At 46.5% G+C, this 12,767-nt stretch overlaps 2 protein-coding genes and 1 long non-coding RNA gene across 6 annotated transcripts in view; 1 reads left to right on the top strand and 2 right to left on the bottom strand.

Annotated features, from left to right (window-relative positions):
• The window catches only part of CPNE9 (copine family member 9), a 58,571-nt gene extending 52,412 nt beyond the window's left edge, over positions 1-6,159 (bottom strand). Inside the window, exon 1 of the mRNA XM_083356030.1 lies at positions 6,037-6,159. Within this exon, the coding sequence (XP_083212156.1) occupies positions 6,037-6,113 (77 nt within the window). The 5' untranslated portion in view covers positions 6,114-6,159. The remainder of the gene's footprint in view (positions 1-6,036) is intronic.
• Positions 1-12,767, top strand: part of LOC310636369 — a 431,277-nt gene that overhangs the window by 354,469 nt on the left and 64,041 nt on the right. The window lies entirely within an intron of this gene.
• MTMR14 (myotubularin related protein 14) overlaps positions 8,453-12,767 on the bottom strand; it is a 103,142-nt gene continuing 98,827 nt past the window's right edge. Inside the window, exons 18-19 of one of the 4 annotated variants that reach the window (XR_014491675.1) lie at positions 11,200-11,504; positions 9,502-9,634 (exon numbers count right to left, since the gene is read on the bottom strand). Coding sequence is in view for 3 of the 4 variants with exons in the window: in XM_083355995.1 (XP_083212121.1) it covers positions 9,457-9,634 (178 nt within the window). In the remaining variant the exon portion in view is untranslated. Of the gene's footprint in view, positions 9,635-11,199; positions 11,505-12,767 lie in introns of all 4 variants that reach the window. The other 3 variants (XM_083355995.1, XM_083355994.1, XM_083355993.1) reach the window with 3 other exon arrangements.

The following is a 12,767-nucleotide window of genomic DNA, read 5'->3' as shown; positions in this document are numbered from 1 at the left end:
TGCAAAAATGGGCCACCGTGCTGCAAGACACCAAAACGGCCACCGCCGCACTGCAAGGAGCAGATACAAGGCACTGCACCACGCAAGAATGGGGCAGGGCTAGTGAGTATCATGCAGGCAGTTGCCCCGCCCCATTTGCAGCATGTGCATGCTTGCAGCCCCGTGCGGGCATGCACACATGTAAAATGTTTCCCCCTCCCTTTTCTTCCAGTCCACCAATTGACGATGGTTGGTGACCTCTGCTCTACCACCTCTACTTGAGCTTGCTAGTCGGCCGGTTCGTCTACTTTGTGCTGGGCGGGTCTCCTGCTCTGGGCGGCGGTGGTGGCCTGATGGACCTGCTGCTGGCGGCGGTGGCGCGTGTGCCAACAGAGAGGGCTCTGAGTGCCACCTCTGGCACATGTGCCATAGGTTCTTTCTGACTAGACTGCCTTAGTTACTTTCTGACTGGACTACTGCAATCTGCTCTACAGGGGACTGCCCTTGAAGACGGTCCAGCAGTCTGCAACTGCTCCAGAATAGGTGGAATGAACAGCTCTGGGTACTCTGTGGTTTACCTTGGCTACAGCACTGTTGTGTGATCAGTACTGGCCCCTAGTTGCTGTACAGATGTAACTATGATGATTAAAGCTCTTCAGGTGGTAAAGAGCCAGATTGTTTGTGGAACTGACTCTCCTTGAGGATATCTGCCCATTCCACTAAGTCAGGTAGGGTGTGTGGACTCCAGGACCCTTCCCTCAAATGTTGTCATCTGGTGAGATCTTGGAGGTGCTTTCTCAGTGGCTGCCTCAGTCTTTTGAAACAGCCTCCCCCCTGAGATTCATTGGCGGGATGGGGTAACTAGTCTTTTAGCCTTTCAGAAGACCATGAAGACCTGGCTCTTCCCCAAACGTTAGGCTGTGATGGGCGCTGAGACAGGGGACTAAAGCGTGTCCGGTGTCTGTTGGAGAAGACCTATTTGCTTTTATATTGTTTCTAAGGATTGTGAGCTGTGTAGGACCATTACGTGAGACAGGTGGCCAAGTAAATTCTTTAAATAAATAAGCAACTCAGGAGTTCCTAAGCTTTCCTTATTTATTCTTCATTCTGGAACTTTTTCCAGAAGTTCCAGCCTATCCAGAACTTTATTTTGCAAAACCCACCTCCAGGTGAACGGGAACTGGCGAGCTCTATGTTTTTAACTATTTTAGCAGATCCACCTTGTTCGTCTGTGTTTTTAAAATTTACCTTTCATTGGGGATATGCAATCAAAATCTCCTCCTGAGTGGTTAGAGACACCACCATCTAAATCAGTGTTTCTCAAAGTTGGCAATTTTAAGATGTGTGGACTTCAGCTCCCAGAATTACTCAATCAGTCATTTTGCTTCTAATTCTATTTATTTTACTCACTACTAACTCACAATTCTTCCCAATACGGCACAGGAGAGTACTGGTTTGGGTCCTTTTTCATCTTTCCTTTAACCAAGCTTATATAGAGGCAGTCCTCATTTAGCAACTGCTTCATTTAGCAACCGTTCAGAGTTACAACAGTAATGAAAAAAGTAACTTTACAACTGGTCCTTGCATTTACTACCTTCACAGGCCTGTAAAGCAAAAGAAAGCTGAAGTAAGATCATAAGCACAGTCTTGGGTTCACTTAGCGACCACTTAACCAAATTGCCAGTCCCAGTTGTGGCCACTAAACAAGGACTATCTATATTGCTATTTTTGGAGGCCTTGGCACGATTCTTTCAGGAAAGGTTCAGTTCTTTATATGTTTCTGCTAACGTAGATGCTTATATTGAAAAGTGTTACAGCATATTTATCCCAGGATAACTGTCATGGGTGTACCAAGATATTTCCATATGCAAACATCCTCCTTTGCTTTAAGTGGGATAAGAGAGAAAACTATAGCCAAATGCAGAGTAGCCATTTTAAATGCTTGGATGGCATGAAGCTGTAACCATCATCTCTGGTCAACCATGTTGGTTGACAGTAATAAGTATGGTAGTTGATAACAGTCAAGAATCCCAGACTGGAAGAGACAAATCACTATTGCATGTGTGCATATGTATTGCATACACATACGTATGTGTGGGTTGCACAACGACCCATGATACTTGTTATAGGACAAGGGGTGTTGCAAGTCTTTTTCTGTAAGAAATGTCAAAACATGTGGTAAATTAAATCTATTCCTAAATATTGACTGAATTCGTAGAATACACTTAATATGGCCTGTTAAAGGCTTTGCTAGCTGCTTTCACACAACAAGAACGTTACTGTAAAGGGTTTGGCATGTGGGACAAATGACTGTCCAATGTATAGTGTGGAACAGAAAATGGGTTAATTCAGCAACTGCGCTAATCATGTAAGAACCTAAACATATCATGAATTCAGAATGAGAAGTGACCTTAAACACTTCTTTGCATTTAATGTGCAATTTATGTAAAAAAAACCCAACAACCCGAAATAACAAAGAAAAATTGGGGAGGAGTCACAATGAGAGAGAATTATAAAAGTCAGGGAAGAGTTACCTCAGGGGTCTTCAAACTTGGCCCTTTTATGCCTTGTGAACTTCAACTCCCAGAATTCCTCAGCCAGGCTGGCTGAGGAATTCTGGGAGTTGAAGTTCACAAGGCATAAAAGGGCCAAGTTTGAAGACCCCTGGATTACCTGGTGGTAAGATGGGCGGCCTGTATATTTAATAACAAATAACAATAAAAAGGGAAGGGGGAATGTCACCATTTCTTCCCATGCTGTCTTCCTGAGGGAAAAAAATGGCTCTGATCCTAATCTCTGTGCTGGGAGTTCCCTTCCCCAAAATTACAACATTCAGAGGATTCATACCCTTTTTTCTTGTCTTTGGGAACATTCAGGACAGGAGCTGTGGCCTATTCGTTCTGAGGGAGCGACTGGACCAAGGTTGCCACAGAGCTTCATAGTTAAGGAGGATTTTTGAATTTTCTCTCTCTTCTAGCCTAATTTCACTTGAGGGTCACTGGCTGTGATGCTGCAACAGCAGGAATTGCGGATTAACCTGTCTAAAAGACCCCAGATTCTAATCTAAATTTAACTGAATCTAAACATGAACTTGAATCGGACTTCATGGATGGGTCTATTGTACAGAACAGGTAGTCCTCAACTTATGACCACGATTGGGGCCAGAATTTCTGTTGCTAACATGACCCCAGGATGCTGCACTGTCATCAATATGAATCAGTTGCCAAGTACCTGAATTTTGTTGACGTGACAATGGGAAGGTATGACAGTTGTAAGTTCGAGAGCGGGCTGTAAGTCACTTTTCCAGTGCCATCATAACCTCAAACAGTTACTAAACGAATGGTTGTAAATTGAGGACTGACTTACTGTACTACTCTACAGTAGACCCCATCTTTGAAGTCAAGTTGGAGAGTTTTCTTCTTTGTTTGCCATCCTTACGTCTCCCTTTGCCCCCTGCTTGGTCCAAATGATGCACATTATAGGCCATCCTCGACTTACGACCATAAGTGAGCCCAAAATTTATGTTGTTAAGTGAGACATTTGTTAAGTGAATTTTGCCCCATTTTATAACCTATCTTGCCACAATTGCTAGTAAGTGAATCATTGTAGTTGTTAAGTTAGTAACACAGTTGTTAAGTGAATCTGGCTTCTTCGTTGACTTTGCTTGTCAGAAGGTTGTAAAAGTTGATCCCGGGACACTGCAACCATCATAAATATGAATCCATGGCCAAGCATCTGAATTTTGATCACCTGACCGTGGGGATGCTGCAATGGTTGCAAGTGTGAAAAACGGTCGTAGGTCACTTTTTTTAGTGCTGTTGTAACTTTGAACGGTCACTAAACCAACTGTTGTAAGCCGAAGACTACCTGCATTTTCCTGAAAACACCCCTTAGGAGAGAAACCCAGGAACCTCAAAGTATTACAGCTGAAATACTAAAATATAGTTGTGCCTGAAGGATCCCTTTGAATCCAGCCTACAATGGCGAGGGCAACATCCTGTGGCCAAAGAAATGTCCTCGGGATAGTCAAGAGAAGAAGGGCAGGACAAAGCTGCTAAATTACGAAGGCCAACTTTTACCTCCCTTGACTAATAAGATTTTCTGTGTACTTACCTCCCTCGGCACCATATTCTCGGCTTTATGCTTCCTCCCTGGCAGACTTGGCCAAGGTGACAAGCCTCGTGGCACTGACAAGTCCTGTGGCAGGGCCACAAGACTAACAGCCCTTGGTCTTGTGGCGTTGAGAGCCACACATCCTTCTATTCCTTATGGGACAGAGATTCTTGCTCTTTTCCTACCAAAACGGCCGGTGCTTATCGTTGATAGGAACTACTCTCCTCTCCCTGACCGAAGGCTTCTGTTCTCTATCCATTCAGATCTATTTTTAAACCCAGCCTCCAGGGGCCAGGAACGATTCGCTTACAGCATTGCTGCGGTACAGGCCTTCTCTCCCTGCAGCTAAGCTCCCTCAGCTGTCCCAATCTACTTAGCCCCAGCTTCCTACCATCGGAGCCCACAAGGGGCAAAAAAGGCACAACTCTCCCTCATCTTCTTCCCAAATACGTGTCCCAACATCCCACAGTACAAAACTACCCAACGTCTCGTGTGAATCCAAGTGGTGAGGCTTTGGGATAGCACATATAGACTTCTGCAACCCATATAAAACCTTCTATTAAGCTATCAGGATAATAAAAATTTGTCCGAGTTGGGTAGGTTGGCAAAATGAACAAACCATAAATGCCAGAGATAATTTCCATGCTTAATTTGTGACAAATGTGCAAGCTGACATTCAATGAGGTTCTATTCATGGGTACTGACTGAAGGCAACAGCGTTTAAACATGAATACCGGGGAGGCAACAATGCTTACACATGAAGCAGAAAGAAAGAAAGAAAGAAAGAAAGAAAGAAAGAAAGAAAGAAAGAAAGAAAGAAAGAAAGAAAGAAAGAAAGAAAAGCAAAGGGCAACACGGTATTGGTGTTTTGAAGTTTTGGCTACTGGAAATTCTATTTGTCTCTGATTTCTTCTGGGCTTCTCACAAAAGCTAACATATGTTTCAAAACTTTTCATCATGAGGGATAGAAACATGTTTTTTTCTATGAAGGAATTACAGGATTTTGCCAAACTTATTGAACATGCCTTCGGGAACTAAATTCAGAACTTTACATGGAACTCTGTATAGATCAAATTCTAAAAAAAACCTGTATATGTTAACATACCAGACTGAAGTTAAACAAGATAGACTTGAAATTTGTAAAAAAGCAAAGAAGCCCTGACTGTAGTTAGATCTTCATTAGTAAAGAACAATTCTTCTCGTTAGGGACAAGATGGAAACTGTGATATTTGATTTATCCCAGCCCTACGATTCAAGTGCATGACATTTTACCTGTATGAAACAGCTGTACAAAATGGAAAACATGAGTGCCTGCAATGATATTCACGACAGGCAACTAATGGAAAGAACACATCTAAATCTCAAATACTCCAAAGAACATAAATACACACAAACTGGCCACTGCCAAATGGAAGATGAACACTGTTTTGAAAAAAAAGTACAGGGAAGTGAACAAATGTATAATAAGCGCAGAAGAGAGTGACAGCCAATGTTGTACATGCACACAAAAATGCCAAAGAAAAGAAACTCTGGTTGATGTTGCAGCACTCACAACCCTGGTTGCACCCGGCTGGACAGTAAGCAGACGAATATAATAGTGTCACAGCCCAGCCGGACGCATTCCCCAATCATGAAATGTATTGAGTGTTTAAAGACCCACTTGCACACGATGTTCCACATCCCACACACCCAGTGAGATATTCACGAGACGCTTTCCGTACAGAAACACCCCGGGCTTCTCCCGATCGCAGTTTTCACTGTCTTCGCGCAGGTTTCCCCGCTGGAAAAAACGTCGCTCTCCATCGTTTCCCGTCCCCCCCCCCGCCCTCCGCCGCCAAGGCAGGTGAGTTGAGATCTAGCGATCTCCTGCGATGGGGCTAGCAGATCAGGGGGTCGGGGGGCTCTCTTTCCTTCCTCCTCTTCCGCGGCCACTTCCGCACTCACCTGCAGGATACGGTGAGCTCCACCTTGGTGGCTGGCACTCGGGAAGGAGCGGACTCCAGCGCTCCCGGAGACGCCATCTCCGCCGCCAACCACCCGAAGAGCTAGGGGAAACGCGGGGCGCTCGCCATGGGGTGGGAAAGCGCAGGAGATTCCTGCGATCGCCGCTCCGGCTTCTTTGCTCCGTCCGATCCCGCGCCAGGTGGCAGCACGTGTTGCGTATTGGGGGAGGAGGAGGAGGACCCGGAGCCGGGCCGGGCCACGGCTCTCCCGCCTTTTCCTTCCGCCTCGGCCCCGCCCACCGCCGCGCCTAGGAGCTGTCCGAGGTGCTGAACCCATCAGCGGCGGCGGCGGCGGCTTGCCGAAGAGTCCTTGCCTGGAGAAAGGGCGGCCCCTCCTCAAAGCGGCGTCCTCGCCCTTGCAGCTCCGCCTCCAAGTGAAGGAAGGGGGGGAGGGGAGGGGGAGGGGGCAGGGTCAGAGAGATCGAGGCTCACCCTCCTTTCCCCCTACCCCTTTCTGTCTTGCTTTTCCCCTACTCCCGGGGCCCCTACTCCCGAGCCTTGGTGGAGCAGTGGGCTAAATGGCTCCTTAAGGAACACCAGCTCCCTGCAATTAGTGCAGGTTCGCATCCCACCAGGCTCAAGGTTGACTCAGCCTTCCATCCTTCCCAGGTAGGTCAAATGAGGACCCAGATTGTTGGGGGGCAATTAAGCTGACTTTGTAATAATGCCGCTTGTAGGGTGTGTGTGTGAAAGCCCTAACAAGCAGGCATATACATAGAATGAAGGCTAGTGTTAAGCTTGTAAGCCGCCCTGAGTCTTCGGAGAAGGGCGGGATATAAATGGAATTAAAATTAAAAATAAAAATAGATTTGAAAGGTCCGCCGTTTGTTCCATCCAGTGCTTTTTTTTTGTAAAAGAAAAAGGTGCCGGAACTCACACATGTCATACAACCCACCTTGCCTACCCTACAAGGTTCCATCCAAAAAAAGGTGCCGGAACTCCGTTCTGAGCGTTCTATGAGAAAAAAAAGCCCTGGTTCCATCAGATGCCTGGCAGAGCGACTAAACAGCAAAGAGGAAGGCGGCGGCGGGAGGAGTAGCCCGGCGCAGCGCGACCCGGGGCTCCGTCTGAACGCTCGCCCAAAGCCATCAAAGCGGGAGGTGGAGCAGGGACCTTGCGAGTGGAAGTCCACCCTGGCTGAGGGATTCGAGCTAGCTTGGACTTGGTGTGTTTTTTTTGGGGGCGGGGGCGACTGCCATAAACTTGGGGAGAGACTTGGTAGCTAGCTGCTGCTCCGGTGTCCTAGAAGCAGAGCGTGGCTGAGTTTTGGAGACTTCTGCCTGCTAACTGCAATTCTCCTTTATTGGGAAGGGCCGATTGCCCTCTTGCCAGACTTGCAAGCTGCCTGCTCAGCTAGGATGCTGGAACACATTAGGATTATTACCCGATTTACTGCAATTCGTCTGAGACCACGAGGGCGAGAAAGCTTATTCTCAGTTATGCTGAGGAGTGCGCCCTTGAACGCCATAGCACGCATGCAAGGCTCCGTGCTTACTCAAAAACAGAAGTTCAGTTTCATTACTAGCACGTTCAAATCATGAATTGAACGTTGGTTCTGGATTCCCTCAGTGTCACAGCAGTACATCAACGAACGAAAAATAACATGCTTGATACAGAGTCAGCATTTTGCCACAGCCCCTTTTATGAACCTCTGCCAAGCTTTTTTCCTTTCCTTTCCCAAGGTCCCAATTCTGCTGTGGGCAATTAGCTTCCATTAAAGAGGAGAAAAGCGCATGTGATTCTTCTGCAATAAAACTCGCGCGATTCTTCTGCAGATCAAGACAACAAGGAATTAATTCCAGCTTTAGCATGGTTTGATTTTTTTTTTTTGGCAGCTTAACATCATGTTGCTTTTGCTCAATCACCTCATTTCAAAGTTTAAAGGGAAACATAACATAGAAAATTCCTGCCATTAATAGGCTTCATTACTGATGCTATATAAATCAGAGGAAGGGAAAGACTGATTGGGTCATCAGTAAAGAATGTGACCTGATTTCATCAGTGGCTCATCTTATTCTTATGAAGAACACGGGCAGTAGCTTTGTCAGCCTGCACCTGGTGCTCTCCCATGATCTATGGCAAAGGGCTTTGGGAATTGCAGTCCAAAAGCTCTTGAGGGCCCTAAACTGTCTATGGGTAGATTCTTATCAGTCATCTAATCCAGCTATCTCAAGATGTGTTGGACTTCAAAATCCATAATTCCCCACCAGCATGGGTAAGGGAAGTGCAATCCCGCACCTCTGAAATGTAGCCAAGTACAGAGAGCTACTCCAATCAAAAGTGCTGCTTTATATAGTAATACATCATACCGTTATTGCAAGCTCTTTCTCCAGAGTTTCAACCAAATGCCAGGGCAGTTCAATGCTTAGAAGCAAAAAAGAGCATTTACATTTTACTTTTCCCCCCTTTTAAATGTGAGACCTTATACTCAAGGTGGGGAAAAAAAGCACTCTTATCTAGGCTAGCATTAAAATGTAATTGATTTCTTCAGTGGTACAGAAAAGATACTAGAGAACACGCTTCCTGAAAAAAATCTCAGCTTTCATGTGAAGCAAAAGAAAAAAAAGAGCATTATTTAAAAAGCAAATGGGTATTGTCTGCCGAGGTCTCGGCAGCCGCAATAACGGCTAAATCAGATTTTCAGTGAGTGGGATGACATAGGAAGAGTTCCATTGTTACATGATTAGCAAGCCCAAAATAAATTATGCCAAATAATGAAACTGCACAGTTGAGCAAAACAGGCAAGCCTGATTCACAGGTACAGAATTATGAATGATCAAATTACAAGTTTTGGGGGATGCAATCTAGATTTCTTGGGGCCAGAACTCACAGGTTACCTAGAATTGGAGAGAATTCTGCAGCTGATCTGAAGGGAGAGAGCCCAGATGGAACACCTGAACTTCCATGAACAGCTTCTTTGTTCACCCCCAAAGAACTCACATTCTAAGTAGCCTTTTTTTAAAAAAAAATCCCTCAGAGCCGTTCCAGGCCAAACTCAGTACAGGAAGTAGGTAAAGAGGAAGCAAACGTACACACACAAGAATCAGAACGAGGAAGTTTTTGACACATTTTACTGGTGATTTGTCAGTGCTTGCCAAGTCCTAAAAGAATGAGGCGAGGGCCCTTGGTTTCCAGGGGAAATCAGCGCAGCTTGAAATAACACTGACCGCCACCACAGTCAGTCAGATGGACCCGGAAGAGCTGGAAGTCTGGCAGCCATCCAGAAGACGATCTGGCAGCCAAAGGTTCTGACACAGACCAGCAGCTGGCACTTGGGGGGGGGGTCACATGGCTTTGAGGTTCCTTCACCTGTGGGATTAGGCAGCAACCCATTCGGCGTGATGGGCAGGTAGACGAAATGTCAAAGGACACTGCTTCCTCTGAGTCCTACGCCCCGAACAAATTGCTCCAGAAGGCCCCCGATGGCTCCCGATGAGCTGGGTGACACCAATTTCAGGCCCACGGTGCCGTTGTAGGCAGACAAGAACGCTGAGCGCACTTCCTGAAGCCGGGATTCCCTCTCGGTCAGCGTCACCAACCTGTAAGGATATCAGTAACGCTGTTTAGGTGGCAATTTTAAGGAGGGTTAAAGAACTTCACAGAAAATCCCTACACTGACCACACACGACTGTGCCACCGCGGTGTATCGTTTCATGGGGCAGGTGGGTGGGAGGGGCTGAGGTACACTGGCTTTCCAAAGCTGTCTAAAGAGGTCTTAAAAAACAACAACCCCGAAATGGGGTTGGAGGGTTCTGGTTCACAGCTCCATCTGAAACATTAGCTCACAAAGTATAGGTGCAATACAGAGACACTGATGTAGCTCAGAAGATGATTAACTATTCATAGTTATTTCCCAGGCCTCTTGTGGGGAAGAAGAGGGATGGAATTGTCAAGATCCTGGTGGTTTCTCCACCTTTTGTTTTATGCACTTTGATGCATAATTAAATGGGGGTTTGCGACCAGGAGATGGTCCAAAAGCAGAAGCCAGGAAAACTGTCCGGCTTGTGGGACGATTTTTCTGCCTGCATTGCCACCAGGACCACTGAGAGGGATTCAAAGAGAAGAGAATCTCGGGCGTCTGCTCAGATGCACTGAACACTTTGCCCCTGACCTGAGCTGCTCCCCCCCCTCAAACACTGCTGGTTTTCACAGCTTGGATTAGGAAGAAGCTGCAGGCAAAAGGCGACACAGGAAGTGGAAGATGAAAAGTTGTTTGGGTAGGCACAAAATAAGCCTGTTCTGGAAAAGTCCTTTTTTTTTTAAAAAAAAATCACGGTTGTATGAGGAGTTCAGGAGAATGTGACAGCCAACAAGTTGAACCCAGAATTTACACGTCCTTGACCAATTATCGCTCGGTAGGAAAAGCCTCCGTTCCCCCCCATCCCCCCCCCACTGTTCCTCTTGCTTGCAATTTGTCACGCCAGCCCCGCGGGATCCACATTCCCCCTGCCCTCTCCCGCTGCTGGATAAAAAGAGGAAGCTCAGCCCTGGGGGTGGGGGAAGGCAGTGCCCCCCCCCACTCCAAACAAATCTGTTGCCTCTTCCTCCTCCCTCCCCCCCCCCCGTCTCTAAAGGGATGCTGTGCCCTGCCGGCTGAGCTTTCATCCAAGCACTTTGGGATATTATGGCTGGCCGTAGCTCCAATGTTAGCAACGCACACAACTCTTCCCTCCACCGGGCTCGAGTTGGAGTTGCGAGCATCCTTTCCGGAGTGGAAGGAGGAGAAGGAGAAGGAGAAAACCCCACCCCCCAGGGATTTCCAATTGCACCTAAGAGCATAAACCTATTCCCTCCTCCCCACCTCCCCGCCATTCTGTGAAAAGTCAGGAACCACAGGAGAGGTTACGTGCAGTAAGGCCACGCTTTTTTCCTCTCGGTGGCCTGCCTCCCCTCTCCATCTGATCTCTGTACTAATGGGGGAGAGAGAGAGAGGAGGGAAGGGGGAGGAAGCAAAGCAAGCAACTCATTCCCAATGAGAGAAACACGAAGGGAGATTATAGTTCAAAGGCATCTGTTCTAAATGCCTTCACAATAATAATAATAATAATAATAATAATAATAATAATAATAATAATAATAATAATAAAAAAGACAACATCTTTACTGTGTTTGAAGATGCAGCTCTTCCTTCTTTCTCTCAAAGAGAATCAGGCCTTCCTCCCAAGAGGTCATCCCAAGGGTATGGCACCAACCTGCCCATCAAAAATTCCCTTTCATCTCCCCAGTGTTTCACAGGCTAGAAACCGGCGCTGTTGATTTGAATGGAAGCAGTAGAAAACCACCCACTGCCACCAGCTTCGAGTCCGGAAAGAGCAGCGAGAGGATACGGCGGTTGGAAGGCTTGGATTAAAAAACAAAAACAGACGTCCAAACAGAAAGGCAGCCGACCAACCGGGTTTGCTATTTATCCTGTCAGCTTCACAAATACGGGAGTCAGGAAAGAGAGAAAGAGAGAGAGAGTGAGAGAAAAGGAATTTATCTTCCAGCTTCCCCATCGTGACTGCAGGATTAGCAGATGGAACCCTCTGTCACAAGGTGAAACATGTCAAAACAGAGGCGGCATATCTGAGCATCTCAAGTCACAAAATCCACTCTTCTAATTCAAGGACCCACTCAGCAGGTAACAACCGAGAAGCCCAAATTCTTTGCGTTGTCTTCCACTAAAACCAGAAGTCAACGTGCATAAATAATAATTAATTTAATTTTTTTTAATTTTAATTCCATTTATATCCCACCCTTCTCCGAACACTCAGGGCAGCTTACAAGCTTAGCAGTACCTCTTTTGCCTATCTATCATCTAACGCTTTGATGATTTTCTGGGTTCACAGCCTCTGTTAGGAGGATGCTGTGGCAGGAAGGTTTTGGTCCCACCGGTGAACAGGATGGATGGAAGACGATCACTCCTGATCTTGTCATCTTCTAGCTACATAGAGCTCCCCTTGGAAAAACCCCTGGGAATTTCAGCTGGTCCAAAATAGTGTGGCCCACATGCTTACTGGCCAGTCTCAAAATTAACATATCACCGCTGCATTGGTTACCAGTATATCCCCAAATGGAATACGCGTGCTTGGTTGCTATATGGCTTGGAGTTTGGATAGATGCCAGAACACCTTGACCAAATAAATGCTGCCCACCCAACCCAGATGACCAGAGAGTGCCTACTTAAGGTCTCTCCCTTCCTGGGAATGTGATGGAACAGTAGGAGATTCCTGTAGAGATTTCCTTCCTAAGAAATAGCCTATCTCTCCCAAGCTGAGAACAGCCCGTTCTTAAAGAGTTTTCTAGAAAATTGTAAAGGTCTTCTGAGACCTTGGGGGATTAACTGTGGTGCTACATATGGCAGGCACAGCTTTATTATATTGTTTTGTAATCAATCAATCAATCAATCAATCAATCAATCAATCAGAATAGAGCTGGAAGAGACCTTAGAGGTCTTCTAGTCCAGGGGTCGCCAACCCCCGGTCTGTGGACCAGCACCGGTCTGTGACATGCCAGAAAAAGGTCCACGCAAATGAAGCCCCATCCGCAGGATGCAGATTGTACATGAAATCCACACCTCCTCCGGTCTGCGGAAAAACCTCTCTCCAAAGAACTGGTTCCTGGTGCCCAAAAGGTTGGGGGCCACTGTAATGTAGTCCAGTCCCCCCCCCACACACACACTCAAACAGGAGA

Source organism: Vipera ursinii, assembly GCF_947247035.1.
Source record: "Vipera ursinii genome assembly, chromosome: 2".
Lineage (NCBI taxonomy): Eukaryota > Metazoa > Chordata > Lepidosauria > Squamata > Viperidae > Vipera > Vipera ursinii.
The sequence above is the reverse complement of the archived record's forward strand: the minus strand, read 5'-3'. Positions and strand labels throughout refer to the sequence as shown.